The sequence below is a fragment of the Pavona decussata genome, unplaced genomic scaffold (genome assembly GCF_977016875.1).
Source record: "Pavona decussata unplaced genomic scaffold, jaPavDecu1.1 SCAFFOLD_124, whole genome shotgun sequence".
NCBI lineage: Eukaryota > Metazoa > Cnidaria > Anthozoa > Scleractinia > Agariciidae > Pavona > Pavona decussata.
The window spans coordinates 112,041-135,092 of NW_028145538.1; the positions used below are offsets into that span (position 1 = coordinate 112,041).

The 23,052-nt window shown below is 37.5% G+C and overlaps 1 protein-coding gene across 1 annotated transcript in view; it reads left to right on the forward strand.

Moving 5' to 3' along the window:
- LOC146469307 (sortilin-related receptor-like) overlaps positions 1 to 23,052 on the forward strand; it is a 101,420-nt gene that overhangs the window by 20,167 nt on the left and 58,201 nt on the right. The window contains exons 10-28 of the mRNA XM_085123315.1: positions 32 to 140; positions 1,676 to 1,749; positions 2,931 to 3,022; positions 3,176 to 3,354; positions 4,949 to 5,135; positions 6,763 to 6,882; positions 7,432 to 7,514; positions 8,088 to 8,285; positions 8,927 to 9,122; positions 9,624 to 9,825; positions 11,520 to 11,709; positions 12,638 to 12,814; positions 13,775 to 13,888; positions 15,452 to 15,568; positions 16,083 to 16,205; positions 17,262 to 17,399; positions 19,641 to 19,760; positions 20,583 to 20,729; positions 21,568 to 21,738. Coding sequence (XP_084979441.1) covers positions 32 to 140; positions 1,676 to 1,749; positions 2,931 to 3,022; positions 3,176 to 3,354; positions 4,949 to 5,135; positions 6,763 to 6,882; positions 7,432 to 7,514; positions 8,088 to 8,285; positions 8,927 to 9,122; positions 9,624 to 9,825; positions 11,520 to 11,709; positions 12,638 to 12,814; positions 13,775 to 13,888; positions 15,452 to 15,568; positions 16,083 to 16,205; positions 17,262 to 17,399; positions 19,641 to 19,760; positions 20,583 to 20,729; positions 21,568 to 21,738 — 2,737 coding nt within the window. The remainder of the gene's footprint in view (positions 1 to 31; positions 141 to 1,675; positions 1,750 to 2,930; positions 3,023 to 3,175; positions 3,355 to 4,948; positions 5,136 to 6,762; positions 6,883 to 7,431; positions 7,515 to 8,087; positions 8,286 to 8,926; positions 9,123 to 9,623; positions 9,826 to 11,519; positions 11,710 to 12,637; positions 12,815 to 13,774; positions 13,889 to 15,451; positions 15,569 to 16,082; positions 16,206 to 17,261; positions 17,400 to 19,640; positions 19,761 to 20,582; positions 20,730 to 21,567; positions 21,739 to 23,052) is intronic.

The following is a 23,052-nucleotide window of genomic DNA, read 5'->3' on the forward strand; positions in this document are numbered from 1 at the left end:
TCAATACATGTATATTCACCTTTTTTCATAGCCAAACTGCTCTCTGCATTTGTCTCAACAATTTGGATCATACCACCCTCGCTCCCGCTTCTCACCCATGAAGTCATGGAAAGCAGCTCCTGGAATTATCATGGCAACAGGTAACTATTAATACGACCTTTTATTATGTTACGTAACAACTACTCACTGAAGGCGAAGTAAAGATTGGTGAATATTCGTCGAGGGGAATATTCACCAATATTTACTGAGCCTGAGGCAAATAATTTTTTAGTATAATTACTCGACAGGTGATTATCAAAGAAAAGCATTCAAGAACTGTACAAAAAATGTATATTTTGTTTGGTTGTTTCAAATTGTCATGCGAAAATGAACAGAGACGCGCAGTCTGCCAATCATATGCTCAATCCATAATCTGCACATGCCTCAAGCAGAATGGCAGCATTCTTTAACTGCCGCTTCATTGAGATGAAGCATTGACTTCTGTGAATGAATGTTGGGTTTCTGTGACCCATTTACTAATACAGATGGAGATGAACCAGGCTCTTTGGTGTAAAACTTGAGGATCATAACTTAGTGTTAGCGATAGCACTTTATCGTACAATTTCTTGTAAGTGGCTTTGCTGGTTAACAGCTTTTTATAAATAGCCTTTGGAGATACTGTAAGCTGCTTCAGATAGGAATCAAGTCCTCTATTGGCTTCACTAAACAGGTACACGGTTGTTGCAGATGAAAATTTTTTGTTGTGAGGTGTTGAGTTTTGATGGTGGTTGAGAGCTGCTGGAACCGACAACAAACTAGTTTTCAGGTTATAAAAACTGCCGTCTTTGCTCCTCACTGAAACGTAAAAATTGTCTAGAGAGACATTTATTCATCTGGTTTCCTTCCGTGCTTCCAAATTCTGTCTTAAGTTCGTTTTGTTGGTAAAAATCATTCTATTAAATAAAGAAAATCTTGCGTGAATTTAATTTTATTAATTTTTTTGTTTTTATTTTAAGCCATCGACATTGACAACATTCTACTGTAATTTACAAGGTTTTTTTATTACAAGTAGCAAAATTTTGATATCTTACCGTTGAAAAGTGTCACCCGGACTTAGTTGCATCTTTACTGCTTTTCGGAATTGCATTATTTTTCTTTCATCCTATTTACTTTTTCCACCGAAGCATAAACAAATTGCTAAGCAGCCATTTTGAAAATTAGTGCTCCCGCCGAAATAACCCCCCTTCAAGGTGATTATAGCAGGATATGATGCAATCCACAACCAATCAGATCAACAGAATCTCTATAATCACGTGAGTGAGTAATAAAAAATAATTGTTATGATAAGTTTCTTTAATAATATTAACAAAAGAGCAGTTGTCTAATTGGGGACACTTTCCAGATCGAATTGGAATTTAGAAGTGTTGGTTTTTGAGGAGAGACGAAAACCGGAGAACCCGCAGAAAAACCCAACAGAACAAGGACTAGAACCAACAACAAACTCAACCTACATATGACGCGGATTCAGGGGAATTGAACCCGGGCCACATTGGTGGGAGGCGAGTGCTCTCACCACTGCGCCAACTCTGCGCCCCCCTAAGAGAACTAAGAGAACCAACAACAAACTCAACCCATGTGACACTGCACCACCCCTGCTTCACTGACATCGCATTAAGTATCTGATGTTATTTCCTAGGTACCTTTGGTGTAAACCTGCGGTTTAATGCTGATATCTTCCTTTCAACTGATGCAGGAATGAGCTGGCACATGGTTAGTAACTCCACAGTTTGAACACTGCTGCAAAAGCTTGTCCTGGTCCACCAGCAATTAAAAGTTCAGTGGGTCCTTTTTTGTGTACATGGCTTAGATTTTCCTTCCAGGTTCCAAACAATAATTTACTTTTTCAAGAAAACCAACCCACCCGTTAAAAGGTGCAATTAGGACACACCAAGACTAAACTGGGATTTCACTGTTTACAGAGAGTACTCAAATGCTTTTGGTCAAAATTGATCATGGTGACCCCTGTTTAAGGCATTGTCTTCTAATAGAAACAGGTTCAATTTTGTCAGTTTATGACCATGGGGGAAAAGTAGATATAAGAAAGGGCTATTTGAATCCAAAAAGAAAATTTACACATATTTGAGTTATAATTAAGCAACAACAAACAACAAAATAATTATGTTTAACAATTTGTGACATTTTTTCCCCAACTGAATTGAAGCTTAATTGAAAGGCTTGGTGCATGATGATAATAATAATAATAATAATAATAATAATAATAATAATAATAATAATAATAATAATAATAATAATAATAATAATAATAATAATTATAATAATACATTTATATAGCGTCTTTTCCCAGTGGTCCAAAAATACTTCACAGAAGGGAAATTATAATTACAAATTCCTTAACTATGTCTCTATTAAAAATAAGATGTAATTCATAAAAAGTACAACAACAATGTAAATTCAATGTTCCACGTAAGCCCATAAATGAATGTTCCTTACATGTAAGTTTCGGTTTAAAAGTTCCAACTGATTGCAAGTCTCTCAATGACTGTGGAAGGGAGTTCCACAACACTGCTGAAACCAGGGCAAACGACCGACCACCATAAGGCTTGAGATTGTACTTCGGTGTCTTCAAGAGATTTTTGGAAGATGAACAAAGTGATTTTGAAGGAGTATAGGATATAAGAAGATCTGTTAAATCTCTTTTAGATAAGTCTACATTTTCCACATAGTCAAGAACTGTGCAAAAATAGTTGTTTACACGTAACATTAAGCACCATCTCCAAGAAACCCAAGTTTTGTGAACCATCATGAGAGGTGCAGTAGCAAAAGGGGAGACTATCCTTAAGAAAGTTTAATTGTACAGTTGAATGTCACTTTCGTAGTCACACAGCAGATAGATATGGTCACCCTTGTGCCTGGTAATTTTTCATTGGCAGATTTTACAGTCTCCCTGGTGGTGGTATAACCTTGGTGATCATGGTGGAATTTTCATTGCTGTTCCAAGATACTGGCTGACAAACTTGATTTAGTAAGTTATGTGAAATTAAAGATTTCTTGTTTTTAGCTTAAAGTCGACCTTGCTTCTAAAGAGTTACAGAAACACATTTTTGAACCACTTCAGAGTGTGTGGGACATTGCTTATTAGTATACATGATTTCTTTGATACACCTGTGATTTGCAGTTACAGTTGGAATGAGGGTGAGACATGGTTGACATACAAGTTTCTGAACAACACCAGAATGCATGTCTATGGTCTTTTGACTGAGCCAGGTGAACAGAGTGCGCAGTTTACAATCTTTGGCTCCTACCCTGGTTGGCACAAGTGGGTTGTTGTGCAGATTGATTTAAAGGATGTGCTAGGTAGGTTAAACACTGTGATAATGATGATGATGGTAATCAGCTTCATAGAACTAAAACTTCATTGATAGAGGTTTTTTCAGTCAGTAACACAGGCATACTCGGAAAAAGAAAATATTTCTACTTGGCAATTGAACTTCAGCTGGAGTTTCTTAGTAAGACTAAGAAACAACTCTAGCTAACGGCCAGAGAGCCTGAACCCGACATAAGTCCAAGGGTCTCTTTCTCAAAAGTCCTGGTAACTTAGCAGGCCCCTTAATAAGGCCCCTTATTGTCTTTGGTGATAAATGTTCCTGAGCAGAAGTAAATTTTTGTTAGCTTTAAATACTCAATTTAAAATCTTATAATTCTATGAAAACATTGTCTGAGAACCATGTCTAGATCTGTAATCACTGTGTAATCGGCAAAAAAACATTTAAAAATTAATATACTTATTTGCCCAGCAAGTTTCTGGTACTTTCGAGAAAGGGCTCTCAGCACCCTAACCGCCTGGGCATGCTGCCTCTTGTAACCTATAACCTATCATGCCATCTTCTCTGACCTGTCAACACAAGCATAAAAAACACAGATAACCAATCAGAACTCAAAATGTTACTTTACTGTCCAGGTGTGACTGTTTTTTCATCTAATTGGTTAAGAAAGTGGCACGTATCAACTACATCAGTTTAGTTTTAGATTAGAGTATACATGTACGTAATAATTATTACATAGATTAGAAATACACAGAGGTAAAGCAAAGGAAGTTACTTTTGAAACGCTAAATTGAAAACCGCCATGAACCCGTCAGCTTCATGTAAAATGATTCCAAGCATAACAAGGGTATAACTGGTTTTGGTTTATTTCTGAATAATTACTTTGAAAAAAGGCGTGTTTGTTTTACTACTAACAGCTAAGTAAAAGCAGTGGGAGGTGTGGTGGCAAAATGTTTAGTGCACTGGACACCAGATTGATCAATGGTCTCGGTTTAAGTCATTGTGTTGTGTTCTTAGGCAAGACAATGAACTCTTCACATTGCTTCTCTCCACCAAGGGCCTGGTCGTTTGAAAGCTGATTACATAATGTTAATCTTCAATAAAAAATTAACTGAAGTTTTCTTGCTCGTTAAAATTCAAGCTAATGCTAAAGAAAAGCTTAAGTCAGATCTGAGGGACAAAGATCATTTGGAAGAATCCTTATTAATGACTAATTAACCTCAACTCAAAGTTCGTGTTAAACCAGGACTAACTTGATCTGGCTTTGAACAACTGGAGTGTAAATTATGGGTCCTGGTGATCTTGATCTTGATCTTTGGGGGACTAGCAATGTCATTGTCGTCTCCTGGCTGCCTCATGTTATGGAAACTGGGATAAGTTCCTGCAGTGGTAGGCTCGTAAGGCTACCTACTTGAGTAAACTAAAGCAACTTTTCAGCCAGTGGACCAAAGTTAATGTTCATTAACATGCTCATTGATAATTCATGCAGAGACAGGCAAAAGCTAACGATAAAACTGACATTTCAGTGTCATCTTGACACTATTGTCATGACCCATTTTATCTGTCTTGAACTATGTGTACCAAAATGCAGGTATAGCTTGATGTTGTGTTTCTTTTCATATCAGGTTCGTCATGCCGATCAGAAGATTACAAACAGTGGGTGCCACGTGATGAACAAAATGGCACTTGTTTGTTGGGAAGAAAGATGGTTTATGAGCGGCGAATTTCTCATGCTCATTGTTACATTGGCTATGACTATGATCGTCCAATTTCACAGCAGAACTGTCCATGTGAGAGGGAGGACTTTGAATGGTATGAATTATAGTTATGGATAATTATTTTTTGTTAAGTCAATGCAATGCCACATGGTTCTTGGTTTTTCACTGCACCAATATTAGTCTACACATAAGATGTTTAAGGGAGGCTAACTTAACTACAAAAAAATCTCTCATGGACAAAGGCCAGGTTTGATTCAGTGTAAGGGTTTTAATTTTTTCTTCCTTAAAATAAATTGTTTTCTTGTTATAAAATAATTTTGTTTTTTATTTTGCTGATATTTTCTGACCTTGTCCATTCAGCTGAAACATTTTTTTTGGCATTAAAAAATGGTCTTCTGGATCAGTAAAATTTCGAATTGTGCAATGTGGTGTGACTTGTTGATCATATTGTCAATCTTGGTTGAAACTTAGAGCTCATGATCAGCTCACTACAAAGTAAAACAACAATGGTTTTTGCAGCTGGAGGTACAACACCTGTCAGTTTGTGGCAACATGTTTCTTGTATTTAATTATTGGGTTAACCCACAAGAAAGAATTTAACCTTTAGTGCATTAGAGTTTATTATTAATTTAATAGACACATTAAGTGTTTTACTGGAAAATATGCCACTCGTAAAATTCATACGAATATTCGAAACCCAAGTGGCATTTTTTCCACATCCTTACTAGTGAGAATATTGATGATGTCATTTCCCTCTTTTTCACGGTTGTTACGCGGGATGCCCTGAGGGGGCATAGCGTGTCTAAAAACGGTTCGATTTCTTTTTTTCTTTCTTTGTCATAGCCACAAATGTGTACATTAATTTATTCATTAAACTCTCCCCTCTCCTACTCGGGATGTATTGTTCTGATTGTCTTCAACAACAGCAGGCGGATCAAAATCCATTCTTGTCGCTTATATCGCGAGGGAGGGGACCCACTCACTCCTACCTGTGTGACGTCAACGCATCATTTGATATATTTATTAAAACCGGATGAAATTTGTGGCGCCATATTGTTAACATGTTGTGGACTCAAGTGTGCCGTTTACAAACGGAAATTTCACCATTTTGAAGTGGTAAATTGAAAGAATAACTTCTAAGAAGCACTTGACATCTAAAACGGTGGAAATTGGAGAGTTCCTGGCAAAGGAATCGTTCTTTGTTTGACAGTCCCGAACCACGATGAGAGACAGAAAAGAGGTCATTGAGAAGCTTACGTTATCGTAATGGAATTTCCAAAATTTCCGGTGAGATCCTCAGTAGCGTAACACAAGGGAAACAACGTAACGCGATCTTTGTGACTCAAAATATTCCATTAGCAATGATAGTTTTATCAATCGGCGAGGCATACAGTTGGAATAAATGAATCAGCCCCAGCATCTCGCGTATATGCCAGTATAGGCATCTTGTTTGTGCAAACAGTCAGTTAAAAAAATGGTGAGTGATAGATTTATCCAAGGTATATAATAAAAAGAAAATTACACGCTGGTTTGAAGTTATGAATTTTATTTTCTCGTGTTAAAAACAATATTTTACTACTTTAAAATGAAATCCATATCTTCGCCCCACTGTGTAATATCCTCTGGTTATTTCTATCAGTACAATATACATGTAGATTTGATATCATAATTATAATATTACAAAGGGCAACTGCTAATGATCATGTGTTTCTCTTAATTAGTGATGTGGATTATGTTGATGCGGCTAATAATGAGTGCAGGCTTGATACTTCCAGTGGTCTGACACCAACCAAAATTCCACCATCATGTCGACCAGGCCTCACATATCGTCGCACAAAAGGGTAATTAGAAATGCTGTTCAGGGCTATATTTCATTGTTCAGGCCCCAGTTGTTCAAAGCGGGGATAACTTTATCCACTGGATAAGTCATTGTCCAGCGGAGCAAATATACTCCTACTAACGCTTTTGGCAAGTTTTCCACACAATCCCATACTTAAATTTGACATATGCTTTTACTCTATTCACAAATTATAAGGCTATCGGGAAAATCTTGCGCACATTTTATCTGCCGGATAACGACCTATCCAGTGGATAAAATTATCCGCTCTTTGAACAACTGAGGCCAGGTTTTTAATTTCAAAGATGTAAGTGGGTGATGGGTGGAGCATGGTGAGCGATGCTTGTGGAAGGATGGGTTGGGAGTGGGCGTAGAACCTGTCAGCTGTTGGCCAGAAACCAGAGAATCCTTTCTTGGGTCTTCCATCAGTCATGAAGCGGTGCTATGTTGAATCTGGTTCCAAGAAGGGGTGTAACAATACATCAACTGTTGATTTATAGCAGTAGTAAAATGATAATTATTATTAAATAAATGAATTTTTGCTTTCTTTCAGATATCGGAAGGTCTCTGGAGACACCTGCCAAGGAGGGGTAGAAGACCAGTATGCTGCGGAGATGGTTTCTTGTCCAATAAACGGTAACAAAGTTAATTGCCTGTCAACCTTTGACACTGTCATTATAGCAAAATTGAAATACTTCAAGTTTCAGTCTGTGCCAACATTAATTTTTGGACTGTTTTACTCCAAACAAAACTTGGGTACATGTGCTTTTTTTGTTGTCTGGTGAAGTGTGAAAGCATGGTTTGGTATGATGGCATTGTAGGGATTATTGAAGGGAAATATCACCCTGGGCTTCTGAAGTTGTTAAAAGCCCAATTATTAAGCTCTGGTGTAATCCTGCCTTAACTTGAACTTTGACACCAGGTTAATAATTATTACTCCTCAGTAAAGAATCTTCCAAAACATTTTTTGTCCTTTAGTTTTGAAGTCAACTTTTTTTTAACTATTAGCTTTTGAAAAAAAGTTTCAATGGACAAAATGAAAACCTTGGTTAACTTTTAATCAGGGATTATCATTAATTGGCTTTAGGACACCTAGGTCCTGAAGAACAGAGTTAAAAAATAAGCTATTTTGATAATAATAATAATAATAATAATAATAATAATAATAATAATAATAACAATAAACTTTAACATTTGTTTTCTCCACAGAACTGCCTGAATTCTTACTGTATGCTGCACGTACGTACATTCACAGAATCACACTTGGAGATCATGTAGAAACCGCCATCCCTCTTGGTAGCGGACTAAGAAATGCAATTGCATTAGACTATGACTACCAACAAAACTGCATTTACTGGGCTGACATTACACTGGACACCATCAAGCGTTCTTTCCTTAATGGATCTGGTAAGTTACAGTGAGGTGGGACATGAAAGTAAGTACTGTTTAACCCTGATATGATGAACCCCTTTATACAGTAACAGTCTTGAGTATAACAAACAATGTGCTAAGCCTGGCTAAAGTTACATGGGTGTGTGAGCACAAACTTAAAATCTGCCTTGGTGTAATGTATAAATGTTGTTGTGTGTGTAACTAGTACTGAAGTTGCATGCAAGACAGGTAATCGTAGATGGGGTCCTTTAAACTCTACTAGATTGCATTGTAAGTGATGGCAAATTTCTGTTAAAAGCTTATTTTGATGCTTATGAGATGGCACAATACTGACATCTACATAATTATACTGCTTTATCCAGTTTCGTTGTCTTTTACCAGTTCTGTCAATTTTTCAAAATGAATTTATTTATTAGCCAAACCGTGATATAACGAAAATTTTAGTCGTTTCCTGATAAATTTGTTGTAGCACAGTTTTTTAAAATCAAAACCCCCTGATATCAGAAACACATTTGCCGATGCAATCCCTCAGCCCTTTTTATCAGCCTTGAGTAATGCTTAATATTTTCTTTTGAGCATGCATGTCTAGACTTGTGCATACAAGTAGTTGTAAATTAGAACGTTTGTTTTCTAATCACAATGAATTTTGTTTATAGGGATAATTGAGACCCTGCATGGTGGTATTCGGCAAGTAGAAGGGTTGGCATTAGATTGGCTGGGGGATAATATTTACTGGATTGATGCTGGTGCTAGGAAGATAGAGGTCTCTAGGGCAGATGGACGCTTCCGCAAGATCCTGTTCACCACGAATCTTGATCGACCCAGGGCAATTGCTCTAAATCCTAAAACAGGGTAAGTGTGCTGCATGGGGTGGGTTTCAGTACAACTTTTGCCAGTGATGCCTGTTATATTTCATGGATTGGCACATGTACTTGAGTAGCCTCCCTCGTAGACATTCTTTTGGCTCATCACACAATGATTCCTCCCTGAGGAAAGATTGCGTGACATGCCAAAAGAGCATCTGCAAGCGAGGGTTAAGTACACAAGGGGAGTAATTGACAGTTTTTCCCCCAAATGGGGGCTTTAAAGTTTGAATTAATCAAAAGTGGTTTGCCACATCAAAACGTTTATAATTGGTAATCACGTCACAAACTGCCCACACAGCTACAAAAATGGAGCAAATACTCTAACAAGTATAATGTTCGATACTTGGTGCTGCATTAAACTGCAAACAAAAAAGAACTTCTAATTTTTTAATAATCAGTGTCTGTGTTATTGCATTTGACTGTGTCAAATAGTGTCAAAACACTGTCAGTGATTAAAGTTCAAACAAAAAAAAATTATTTCTACCAGATACATGTATTGGACAGACTGGGGAACAAATGCGCGTATCGAGAGAGCATACATGTCTGGTGTGGGCCGCGCAGCGATAGTGTCTAGTTCTCTACAGTGGCCCAATGGCATCGCTATTGATTTTACTCAGCAAAAGCTGTACTGGACTGATGCTGGTCTGGACAAAATTGAGAGAAGCAACTTGGATGGAAGTTATCGACAGGTAACTTCAAAATCATTTATTACAGGCACTCCATACTTTGCTGTCTAGTTTACAATGTAGGTGAAGACATCACATACCTATTAAGAATATTAATGATATTTATTTACTTTTAGTGTGTTTAATCCTATTCAGCCATAAGTGCCACCAAACTTCATGAATGTTCCGACAATTTTATCTTACATTTACAACAGTTTGGTATGGCAGGTGTAACTTGGTGTTTTTATTGCATTCAACGTAGTTCTAAGAATGCACTCCTAGTACAGATTGGATTCAAGATTGTATGGGACAGTCAATCGATCAACGAATGGATCATAGGATGCGCATCTGGTATTCCCCGCAGATTTTGCAGTGGCAGTTGACATCATCACCAACTTGGCAAAAGAGCCTGGGATCAAGATCATTGATCTCTAATATTTAATTATTATTAATATAAATAGTAACACGATTTTGAGAGCCACATTTTTCGAACTGTGGATTTTTCACCTTCTACATTTATACACTATTTTATCATTTTATTGTTTTTTATCACAGTCGAACCTGTATATAATGGCCACCCTCGGGACTTGAGGAACTGGCCGCTTAATACAGGTGGCCGCTTAATACAGGATCACTAAAAATACTCACTGGGCGTGGTCTAATGTCAGTTTTAATGGCGTATCATACAAAAGCATTTCATGCAAAGAAAACAGTAGGACAATCAACACTCTTTCAAGTGATCAATACTTTAAACAAAGTTCAGTGCCAGCTTGTAACTTAACGGTATAATATACGTAACATTGTGTAAAAGCACTGCAGTGCAATTAATTGTCCTCTACTCTTCTGCGGTATACAGTACTGTATTTCTATGAATTACAGTTCACAATAAAATAACTCATTCCGTCATTTCATAGTTGTTACGTTCAAAGTGGAGTTATAACTGAAATGTTGCTAAAAGATCATTGATATAATTCCCGTCATATGATGTCATCATGCTATTTTGCGGATGCCAAAGGGAACAATAATTATTTTGGATGTACAATATACCATCCAGGTTTCATTGTGATAGCTCAAGTAGTCGAAAAGACCCATGGACTAGCAAAAAGCCCAGGCTGAATAGGGTTAAAATACTGAATATTCTTACATTCAGCTTGTGGTTCCAAAGACATTTTGCAAACTTAACATACTATAAATCCTGTATTAAGCCCATTGCTCAGGGCCTATTTATTTCAAGCAAGTTTGAGGGGTGGGGGGAGGGGCCTTATTTGATTTAGTGAATCACAGTGCCACAAGAAAAAATTGAGTGGAGTTACGGTAAAATCAGAGAAGTGTGGAATGTGATGGGTAACGTTTCTTTCAAATTGATTTTGATTATTTAAATAATGACATGAAGTGTTTGTGTTTATGATAATTATCAGGAGGGGGGGACTTAAAAGAGAGGGGGGTGAGGGGCTCAACAACTTTCATCCTAAAAAATAGGGGGAGGGGCTTTTTAGGAAAGGGGGCTTAATAGAGGATTTACAGTATACTGGTAAGTATAGATGAGAAATGGAAAAGAGTATCTTAATATTTCGATTCTTATAATTACAAGTCCTAATGTCTTGTAGTCACTCTTGGAATTGACCCAAACATGCTGTGAGTTTAACATTAACTTTCTTTTGCCAGAATAAAATTTAAATATTTTGTTGAAGGTGCACATTATTTTCATTGTTTTGTAGACGATAACTAGGATGGGCCTGCCTCACCCATATTCAATATCTGTATATGAGGATTCTATCTACTGGGATGACTGGTCAACACAGTCCATTCAAAAGGCCAACAAAAGAGATGGCGGAGCACGGCAAACAATCAAGTCACATGTGCGTGGCTTGATGGATCTTAAAGTTTTTCACCAGGATGTACAGACTGGTAACAGTTTATTATGAATTTAATTTATCCTAGTGGTAGGTTTAGTGTGTGTGTATGTTTTCATTTTTTCATGGCCATACATAATTGCTAATAATCAACGTTCTTATACATGTAGATACTCCAACAAATAAATATATATTTCAGTGAACATGATGGGTTGTGGTATGGCTTTGTGGTAGCAAGACTGCTAAAATAGGACTGCTAACTTCTGAATGTTCATTTTCCATCATTTGTCTTGGCAATTTTGTTAACAAATAATTGACTCGGAAGGATTGCCTCTCTCTCTTCCCCATTTCACATTTTTATGTGGGATTTGATTAATGAAATGTGAACGTTTGAAAGTACATTGTATGCCAACTCCCAAGAAAGGAGGCCCCTGGTACCAATGTCACCAAATTTCTATACATATCACCAAGTCACACACTTGCCTCGCGCTCAAGTGGCCCACATCGCCAGAGGTTAAAATTTTTCTACGTGAATGGAAAGAAGATAACACAAAGGCAGAGACTAGTTCTGAAACATTACTCTTCTGATGACAAAGCCGACCAGTGGTAGTTGAATGTGCATTGACTTCTTAATATTGATGGCGTGTGTACTTAGTAGCACTAGCTGCATTGGTTACTCATGCACTGAGGAGTTAGACAGTCTTCAGCTTCACCTTTATTCCCACTCTTCCCTCCCATAGGAAGTAGAGAATTTAATAACTTTACTTTCCACTACAAAATCACTGTTAACAAGTGCCAAGGTAAGCCCTTGGCCTAAGTTCCCTTCAAATGATTACCTCCTGAGTTGAAGTTGGCTTGTGCATTAGCTCCTTGTTTCAGCATGTATTGTTATAGCACCTAGCCTCCTTCCTTCCATCAAACAAATTATTAAATAAATTCCTTGTAAAACTGTAAACTGATTTCAGTTTGTATTTTATTTCCAGGTAATAACTCATGCTCACGGTATAAGCCCTGTAGTCACATCTGCTTAGCTGTGCCCAATAGCTATGCTTGTGCTTGTCCTGATAACATGAGAACTGTGGTAGCTGCTTCTGGAAGGATAACCTGTGAGTGCCAACCTGGCGAATACATGGATTCCAATGGAGAATGTACAACACGAAGTAAGTACATTATTATCAATCCAGTGGAACCGTGCATTACTGATAAACAACCCTCTAACACAGCAACTTTGTTATTATGGGCACTGTTTTTGGGTTCAAAAACAAACTTTGCAGTCTGTTTCTTATGCATTTTGTTGTGTAATTTTCTAGCATGACAAAGCATAATTAAACTTAAACTTAAACTGAAACAAACTGACATTTCGCGATGCGGGCTTGCGATGGCTTCACACTAGTATTTATTTTTTTATTTCTTTTTTGGCTGTTTTGAAACATGGTACAGTTGTATCGCATAATGATCCAACAACAATTGCTCATGACATTTTTACCTCTAGTTTCAGATCTGAGACATTTGGTTGAAATTTCTGTGTGAAAGCCAGGAAGTAAAGTCTTGAAGCTTATTTTATGCATAAACATTCCCTAGTAAAACACTGTCAGTGGTTTCACTGTAAACTTGTGCCTTGAAATTTTACACAATGTAGGTGAAATCTCATTTTGACCATTTTAAGGGGGTTCTTTTCTTGGTTTGTCTGGCTGTAGGCAATTTTTCCCCAAAATAATCTCTTAAATTATTTTGTTGTTACAGAACTTGTTAGTGCTGCAGCTTGTGGGTTTAGTCCTGCTTGCATGGTTGTCATGAGTACTCCCCTGCTAGGCCTGAATTGTTTCGAAATTAATAACCTTGCCATTCTTAATAAACAACCAGTTCCATGTGATAGAAGTTTGTAACATGTAACGAAAGAAGGAAGATCTTTCTTTCCACTTACTGAATCTTGATAGCAGTAAACTAACATGAAATACTAGACGTGTACTAGAAAATTTCACAGTTGTCATCCAATCATACTACTATATTGTGGCTTTCGGGAACTACAACGATAAATGATTCACGTTTAAAAAGTTGCAGTTTAAGTTTTCTTTTGTTCATTGACAAATGGATATTCTACTGTCTGTTTACGTCTCTAGCCGGCACATGTCGCCCACTTGAGTTCAAGTGTACCAACAGCCGATGTATCCCATCGCACTGGAAGTGTGATCATGAAGATGACTGTGGAGACAATTCTGATGAACAAGGATGTCGTAAGTAGTCGTCAGATAACAATAAGATGCTTGATTGAATTTGTAATACTTGAGGGTTCCCGTGGAGCCCATTAAATTCAGTTTTCTTCATAAGTCTCAAAAGTGCAATCGGGTTCTAATGCGTGTGCGCTACGTATGTGTGGTGCAAGACTGGGCCAGTTAATGTATCTGTTGATGGATCATGAATGTGGCAATGTTAAATGGTACTGGTTGATTACAATATCCATAAACTTTGCAGGTAATATTTTTTGATATGCAAGAAACTGTTTCTGAGTGCCGGTGTTAATTTTAAGGGAAGTAAAGGATGATTTCAGTCGTTGGAAAATGTGGTGCATCATGTGATGGAACCAAGTTATGGAAATTAAAAACCTATGGTGTTGTTTAGCTGGGTGACATGTTAAATGTGGCCATGCGTCGGTAAAACAGTAGTAAGCAATGATGTATGACTTGAAAGCTCAAGGGAAATAATTTAATCCGTTTGTTCTGGTGCCAGAGATGACCATGTGACTATGTTTATCCTTCATTTGCTGCTCGCTGTTTTCAGTTTCTTAGAAAAATTGAGTAGTCTTGCGTTAGCATCAAAGGTCAGAATTATTTTGCACTATTCTTGTCTATGTACTCATTTTTTCAAGAAAACATAAATTATGCGAATCTCAAAGATCTTTCCAAGGTCAGCTTGCTCACAAAATTTCACTGCAATTGACCAAATTAATGTCGTCTAAGTTACAGTATGATTTGGCTCCATCTCATGCTAATCATACCCGATTTTTAATCCTTGACTCTTTTGTTAGCATTTAGTTACCTAGTGAGCACAAACTAGGAATACTGTAACAGCTCATGATTGCAGATTTTTTAATAAGCCCCCCCCCCCCCTACTCCCCCATGGTAAGTGATGATTAGCAGTAAGAACGTTTGACATTTAAATCCTAGCAGTATGCAGGATATTTGTCCCATGAACCAAGTTTAATGGCCTAAGCTCCCACGAGTCTCCTGTAGCTCAGTGATAGAGCATCCGAACTAGTAATCGGAAGGTCTTAGGTTCGACTCCTGATAGGAGCACTTGGATTTCTTTTTTCTGAGTATGCCTGTGTCACTTTCTAGAATAAAACATCATTCTCAAGAACAATATAATTAATTTTTCAAAACCTGGAGGTACAAGTAGTCAAAACGTCTAACTTGATTTCTGTCTACGTAAATCAAGTTTCTGTTGTTTTGTGGTTCATTGTGGAGAGATGTGACTGTGTTCACGTACAAACAACACCATTTGTGATACGCTACCCACAGATGTCAGGTTTCTGTTTGAAACTTAGTAGAAACCTGGACAAAGTAAGTTTGTGTTTTGTTGAAAAAGTCATGACTTGGAGTAAGCTTCACGTTCCAATTCAGACCCCATCTGTCCCCCTACCTCCCATCCTCGAGGCCTGAAAATAAACAAGACTTCAGTTCTACTCCGCACTCCCATTTTAAGGGCTTGATAGAGTTTTTGAGATTTTTTTGGCATATTACCGTAGATGTTTCAAAGCAACCAGTCTTCCCCACTGAATATGTTGATTATTGTTCTAGAGTACACCACATGCAGACCATCACAGTTTAGATGTGACAACGGTCTCTGCATATCTGCCTCATGGAAGTGCGATCATGACAATGACTGCCATGATAATTCTGATGAGAGAAACTGTAGTAAGTGTCATACCTTAATCTGCTGCTTTCATTGATATTATGGGCGTCTTGACTGTTTTACTACCAAATGTGTCCCATTTTTTTTTAGGCAGCCATGGAATTTTCTAAGTGCAGTACTTTTTCACCCTATCCATAACCCATATAACTACGCCATTATAGCACTGTGATGTTTGTGTGTCCAATGCAAAACTTGGGCAAGGAAAGTTTAATTGTAATTTCTTCCTTATATCTTTGTCATTTTTGTGTGCGACATGAACTGGACAGCAGTTTGTGAGCCATCTTCCAAATGGATACATTTTTGCAAAGGCTTTGTTATCCCTTGATCTGAGTGATTTAGTCTGGTTCTTTTAGTTGCTTCTGTTCAGCAGTTACCAATTCCATTAAGTTTTCCATCAATACACTTTATTCTAGTTGTTTCAAGTTAAGTTTTGGTAACTTTTAATTACTACAAGTGTTAACTCTAGCCTTGTTTTGAAAACCATATATTAAAAGATGCATATTGAATTTTTTCTAGGTTATGCTACTTGCCGTTCAGACCAGTTTACTTGCGACAACCATCGCTGTATTCCTAGACGATGGGTTTGTGATTTTGATGATGATTGCCGTGATGGCTCAGATGAACGAGGATGTACTCCAGGTATAAAGCAGTTTTGAACACTCAGTATGTCTTCTACGGTTGGGTTTCATGGAGGTTTCAGTGAAGACCATGTGCCCAGCCAACTATGGTGATGTTCATACAGTCCAAGATCGCTTACTTTCATGCTCCAATAGCAGCCAAGCATCAGCATGCGACCCAACAAGTTGTCAGCTAAATTTTTTGATCATGAAATAGATTTAACTAACTTATTTTGTACATGGTATCCATTAGTGTCGTTGTGAATGGAAGAAAGTACAGTCATGTTTGACTTGTGAAGAGGAAATCCCCATGTCCCCCAAGCCGACTCATCTTAAGGTGCTGACACACAGTGCATCACATGCTACAGCACCTCACATACAACTCTTGAAATCACGCTGGCCACACAATGGAAAATTCTGTGCAACATTTTGTTGAACTTTTGTTTGGAAGGGCTGCTTGCATGTGGGTATTTCCACCAAAATAACCTCAGACACCTGGTTTTAGCTAGTTCAAATCGTGTGTTAGCTACAGTAATGTGCAGTTTATCTGTCAGAAGGATAACTTTTTCCCTGAGCCCATTCCAAATAGGAGTTGCATGAAAAGTTGCTAAAAATGGTGCAAGTAATATTGCATCGTGTAGTCATCCCAGTTTCAAAAGTTGTGTGCAATGTCTCCATTGTAGAATTGTTTTAATTGTAATGCTAATCTGCATGCAATTGTGGACTTTGAGAATGCCAAGTGCTTTATCGTTCAGAGGCAAAGTGTGTCTTAACAGCTCAGTTTAAACTGAAGGAGAATAGGAAAAGAAAGAAAAAAGAAAAAGGTGTTGGCACTAAAATAATAATTATTATTAATCATGTAAAACAATGTCTCTAAAGGTATTTTGTGTAAGGCAGAATGATTTGAGCTACGTGCTTTCATGTTCATCAAGTTTCTTTCCAGCATGAACCAATTATATTTAATTTGTAACCAGTCAGAACCATTCTTGTGAAGTTGTGATTCATAGCTACTCTATAATCATATGGTTAAATTGTGTTTAAAAGTCTTTTTAAGTACCAGTTTTTTTTTTCATTTTAGCGCCTACAACACGCCCACAAACTAGCTGTTCATCTTCTCAGTTTGCTTGTCACAATGGCCGATGCATTCCGAGTAGTTGGTATTGTGATGGTGACAATGATTGTGGAGATAGGAGTGATGAGCCACCCCATTGCGGAGGTTTGTTAAATGCTTAGTATTTCAGGGTGGATCTTGTAACCTATTGGGAACTAACAAGTGCTTCCAATGATGAGAATCCAAACAGTACCTTTCTAATATTAAAATTGTATTGAGGTTATAACCGGGCTGTAGAGCTTGTTAGCTGTTTCAGATACTGAGCAATCCAACTACCTCAAGTACATCTTTGCAGCTAGTAACATCGTGGCATGATTGACCAATCAGGTCAATTACTAGATAGAATACTATCTAGCAATGAATTATGTGTGGTTACTTATTATAGTCTGAAGATGACTGTTCAGGTTGTTGAAAGTCTGTCACTGACGTGAATAACCCTCCTTTTCAGGTCTGCACTCACCTGGGCATTCGTTTTAAACAGCTGTTTTCTTTATTATTGCTTGCTGCTGAGCGTTTCCCATGACAGAAATGGAGAATGAATTTACAGATTCTCAACCTGTCTACTAGTTTTTTTTGGCTGGGAGCTTTGAGTTGCCTTTCATGTTTTCTATAGTTGCCAATTGGTCATTACAAATGGCAGCCTTGCAATAGGACATTTTCGCTATGGCATCAGTTTACTACAACTACCAGAATCCTTCTGGTTTTTGTTTTCTCATACTAATTATAGCTATTGTTCTTTCCTGTCCACTGGGATTACAAAATTTGAATTTATAAAGAAAAATGAAATGAATTCTGATAGTTGTAGTAAAAAGACGCCATCATGAAAATGACCTATAGTGATGCAAGTATTTTTATCTACAGCTGATAGCTACAAGAGATTATTATAAGTACTCTTTCTATCCAAAGACAATTTCAGATTTTCATTAGATAATAAGCTGAAATTCGATTCTCATGTCGCATCTATCTGCCGAAAGGTCGGAGGACAAGTTAATGCCTTAAATAGGCTTAAGAATGTTCTACCTTGCAAAACCAAGGAAGCACTGTATCGTGCCTTTATTTTACCGCATTTCGATTATTGTAGCCAGATATGGCACCATTGTGGAGCCAGCAACACCAAGAAATTGGAGAGAGTAAACAAACGGGCACTTAGACTTGTATATAAGGATAAGAATAACTCTTACGATAGATTGGTAAGTTGGATTGGTTTGCATAGCACACTAGAGGGACGTCGTATCCAGGACATGTTGATCACAATAAATAGCTGCTTCCAGGAGAGGGCACCGACCCCCATTGCAAACTTATTTAAAATAAAGGACACAAAATATAACTTACGGGGCACAAACATGCTCTCATTGCCCAAAGTAAGAAGCACCAAGCATGGTCTTAGGTCTTTTCGGTATTTCGCTGCAAAGACATGGAATGCGCTGCCGGACTCGATTCGCGCCATGGCCGGCACAAAGGAATTTTTGGGAAGTATTCGTCATGCAGCATTTTAAAATTGTTATTATTGTGGTTGGCTTTTGAATTTTTAAATTTTAATTTGTACTCACACATGTATTGATACATGAATTATTGGATTTCCTGGATATTTTAAATTTTTAAATTTTTAGATTTTAGGTTGTTAGCTAATTTTTATCTTCTTTTGTTTTGTAATTTTATCTGTTTGTTTGTGGGCTTCCTGTAAGTGGAGTGCCACGTAAAATAAAGTTCTTATCTTATCTTATCTTATCTTATCAGAATGGAACAATCTCCCAAGGGAAATTGCATTGTCCAGTTCACTGGCTGCATTTAAAAATGCAATTTTTAACATCTACTGACCTTTTTTTATTTATTATTATTATTATTATTATTATTATTATTATTATTATTATTATTATTATTATTTAGAGTGGTCTAAAATGCTCAGTAGTGAGCGACAGACCTACCCAGTAAATAAAATAAATAAATGTAGATAATAGTTAGACTTTTCCCCATTAAAATGCAATCCACTGATTAACCCCCCCCCCCCCCCCTCCCAATTCTTCTTGAAACCGTGTGGAACACAATTACATGTAACACTGGGGATCGTTAAGGTTCAAGTATAGTCCTGAAAGACTAAGGTCTTCTGTATCTACTTTTCTCTTGATGACATGCTAGTCCATTGCAGAGTTATCCTCAGCATTTTATCAATAGGTTTCAAAAACGGTACCTGGACATGAGAAAATTAATGTGGTGCAAAATGTGTTCAAACAAACAGGAATGTTCAGCTAGAAAGATGCACACAATTCCATTGACTTTTTGTGTTGTGATTCTATTAATTTTCAGTCGATGGTAAAAAAATAAATGTCAAGTATGATTGTTTCACAGCAACAAGAACTTGCTCATCAAGTCAGTTCACTTGTACAAGTGGAAGTTGCATCCCTCGGAGATGGCATTGTGATGGAGACAATGACTGTGGTGATTACTCTGATGAGCGTGGCTGCACATGTAAGTTGAACTTCAAGGAAAAGTACTCTTGACTATTTCATTTTATTATTTCAATCTGAAAAACAAAGAATATTATTGTGAAGTAACGTTTGTGCAGTTGGGAAAGCTTCATTTGAATGATGATGCCATACACGTTGTGATTATATCATGATTATAAGTTTGAGCAGCATCACTCCAATATTTCCCAAGGTATTCTTGATTTAGTTACATATCTTTGTACTTCTAATAACGTCATCAGTTTTTGAGTATATCTCCAGAACGAGAGAAGATAAAATTATTTCAGACACCAAATCGCCATTATTTGTCGCTTTGAAAGGCCTTTCAAATAAGCATAATTATTCACTTCATAGGCACTTTAAGACAGAATGATGTGGTTCAAATTCGAGAATAGATTTCAGTTGTGTTGTAACAAACACTTCACTTATAATAACACGATATAACAAGTTTGCCCAAGTGATATGTAAGAAAAACGATATTGATGAAACTCTTGCACAAAGTTATGCCTTTGGAGTCTCACATAATTTATGTTGTTTGTGTCTTTTTGAACATTTACAGTGTCTTTGTATGGCGTGTACTTTTATTGCAGGTATTCCTTCAATAAGATCAGTTTCCAGGAAACATTTTGATTCACAGATTAAAAGAAAAGCTTAGTAACAAGGCGTTTGATTGCGAGTTATTTATTGCACTGGATTCTTACACATGTTGTCTCAGATTTAACTCACCACTGCTTGGGTTAAAAATTTTACAAGTATGGCTATGCAAATCTATCTAAAGTGGTTTTATCACGAGGCAAATAATAGCACTCTATACATTCTGTTTTAGATTCAACCACCACCACTGCTCCTACCACACGACCTACACACTGTCGCTCATACGAATACAGATGCTACAATGGTCAATGTATTTACCAGTGGGATGTGTGCGATGGTGTCAGGGACTGTTCAGACAACTCAGATGAGTGGTTTTGTGGTAAGTTTTTATTAATAATAATAATAGTAATAATGATGATGATGATGATGATGATAGTGGTTTATTAAAATCACATACTGGCACTCGGAAGTGAATTACAATGTCATATTCGACATTTGTACTATAAGGATATAATGTTTATGATAGAAGTTACATTTATTTTCAAGATGTAATGAACTCTGAAAACATGAAAATGTTACTTTCAGATTAATAAGACTATTATTTTAGGCAAGGGGAGTCAAATAATTATATGCAATAAAGCTTTAAGTGCAGTCCATTTTATTGCAAGGAGTACAACACACCATGCACTACAGTAACAAACTGTTCAGGACTTTAACAACAGACGCAGTAATAAGTTCTAACAGATTCCCAAATTGAGATCAATAATGTATGTACGTATATGCCTCTTTTAGGGTTACTCACATGTATACAGCAACCCAAAGTCGTAGAAATTAAAGTGTGCCGGCATTAATGTTTAGTTCATGAAAGTAGTCCTTGATAGAAATTATGCTTTCTGCTTCAATCATTGACGTAATAGTCATGTATTTGTAGTTCAGCTTTTCTGTAAAATAATAGACAGGTTAAGAATGACGTTACGGTAAATGTGCTTGCTGTTTTAAGTTTATCTGTCAAATCGAGTAGTTTTGCATTAGCATCAAAGGCCAGAATAAGTTTGCACTATTCTCATCTTTGTACTCTTTATTTCAAGAAAACGTAAACGCTAATCTCACACTTGCCGTTTGCAGTAAACGTGTTTCAGACTTAATCTCTCTAATGATGCATGCCGTGAACTGCTACCTGTAACATGTTAACACCATCTGCTCTTGTTTTTGGCCAGCTACAACCGCTAGGCCTATCAATACGAATACCACATCCTCGCCAACACCCTACACCGCCAGGCCATGCCACTACTGGGAGTTTACTTGCTCTAATGGACGTTGCATAAACAATGGCTTCAAGTGTGACGGACAAGATAACTGTGGAGATGGGAGTGATGAGAGAGGGTGCCGTAAGTCCCACATCTTTTATGTTATTATCACAGGAACTCCCTTTACGATTTTAAGCAAAATGCTGAATTCAGCATGACCTTCTCTTTGCTGTAAGAAGCTTTAATCACCACGCTATTGTAAGACCCATGGTGAGCTAGATCACTGGTGACATTTCTTGTCAAAAGTTCTTGTAAGAAGAGAATATGTGGCTGTTTCAACCTGTGCATAACCTGAAGTTAATGTTAATTTGATTAAAGCTAGTCATTCCACCCATGTTTATCTTTACAAAGTACGTTTTCTCGTAGTCGTTCCATTGTACTCTGTATTGTAGTATGCATTTCTTCCCATTTGTTGTTTTTGGTGGCCAATTAAATTATGAACTGTATGTGTGCATGACTCCTTGCCCAATGAGCCTTCAGTGGGCACCCTATCACAACTTGTTCACTGCCAGCATGCCAGCTACATGTATTCCTACAGTCAGTTTAGTCCCAGTGGGAAGTTTTCTCAAGCGATTCCTATTCCCCCCACCTACCACATGTTTCTCCATTAGCGTGGTGGTTTTTCTCTGTGTTTTGGAGTTCTTAGCATGTTTGCATTCCTCAGCATATTGGCATGTATCAGCCTTGGCGTTTCATTAGCATATCAGTATCTGTATCCAGCAATCTTGGCTGCTTGTAATGCAGGCAATACAATGGTCAGCAGTCAGCAGGTGACAGTGTATGCGCGCGCCATCACATATGCTCTCAGTTGTACTGTGTTTTTCCTAGCACATTTGTCATGGGGGGTTAGGTTGTTCAGAGTTTTTTCCCTCCCTCCCCTTCCCCATGGCTACTTTTGCATCATTGTTTGGGTGAAATGGGTTTTTATGGTTAGTTGATATTTCTATATATTAGTCTATTCACACTGAACCTAGGCTTCAGTGTGATGGGTGCCTAGTTGGGCGTGGGCAGAGGGGTGGGGAGGGTTCATGGTGGGTTGCTGGTAGGGTGGGTTATTGGGTGTTCTACCACCTCAGGGTTGGGTTTGCTGTTTCAGCACCCAGGTGCTTGGCCACCCAATCGTCACTTGCGATGTAGGTCCTGGACAATACTTGAATTTTCCCCAAACCTTTTTCCCACACATTATTGGGATTGGGTGTAAAATGGAGCGACAGAATTCACCATAGAGCACCTGTTGTAAATTTAAGATTGTTAAATATTTAATCTAACAGCCATTACACGGCAAAAGAGATGTGACTGGGATAATAAAAATGTATATTAAACCACCCCAACTGACTTAATGGTCTTATTATAAAAGTGAAATACAGTCAACTCTCTCTTAGACGGACACCATCA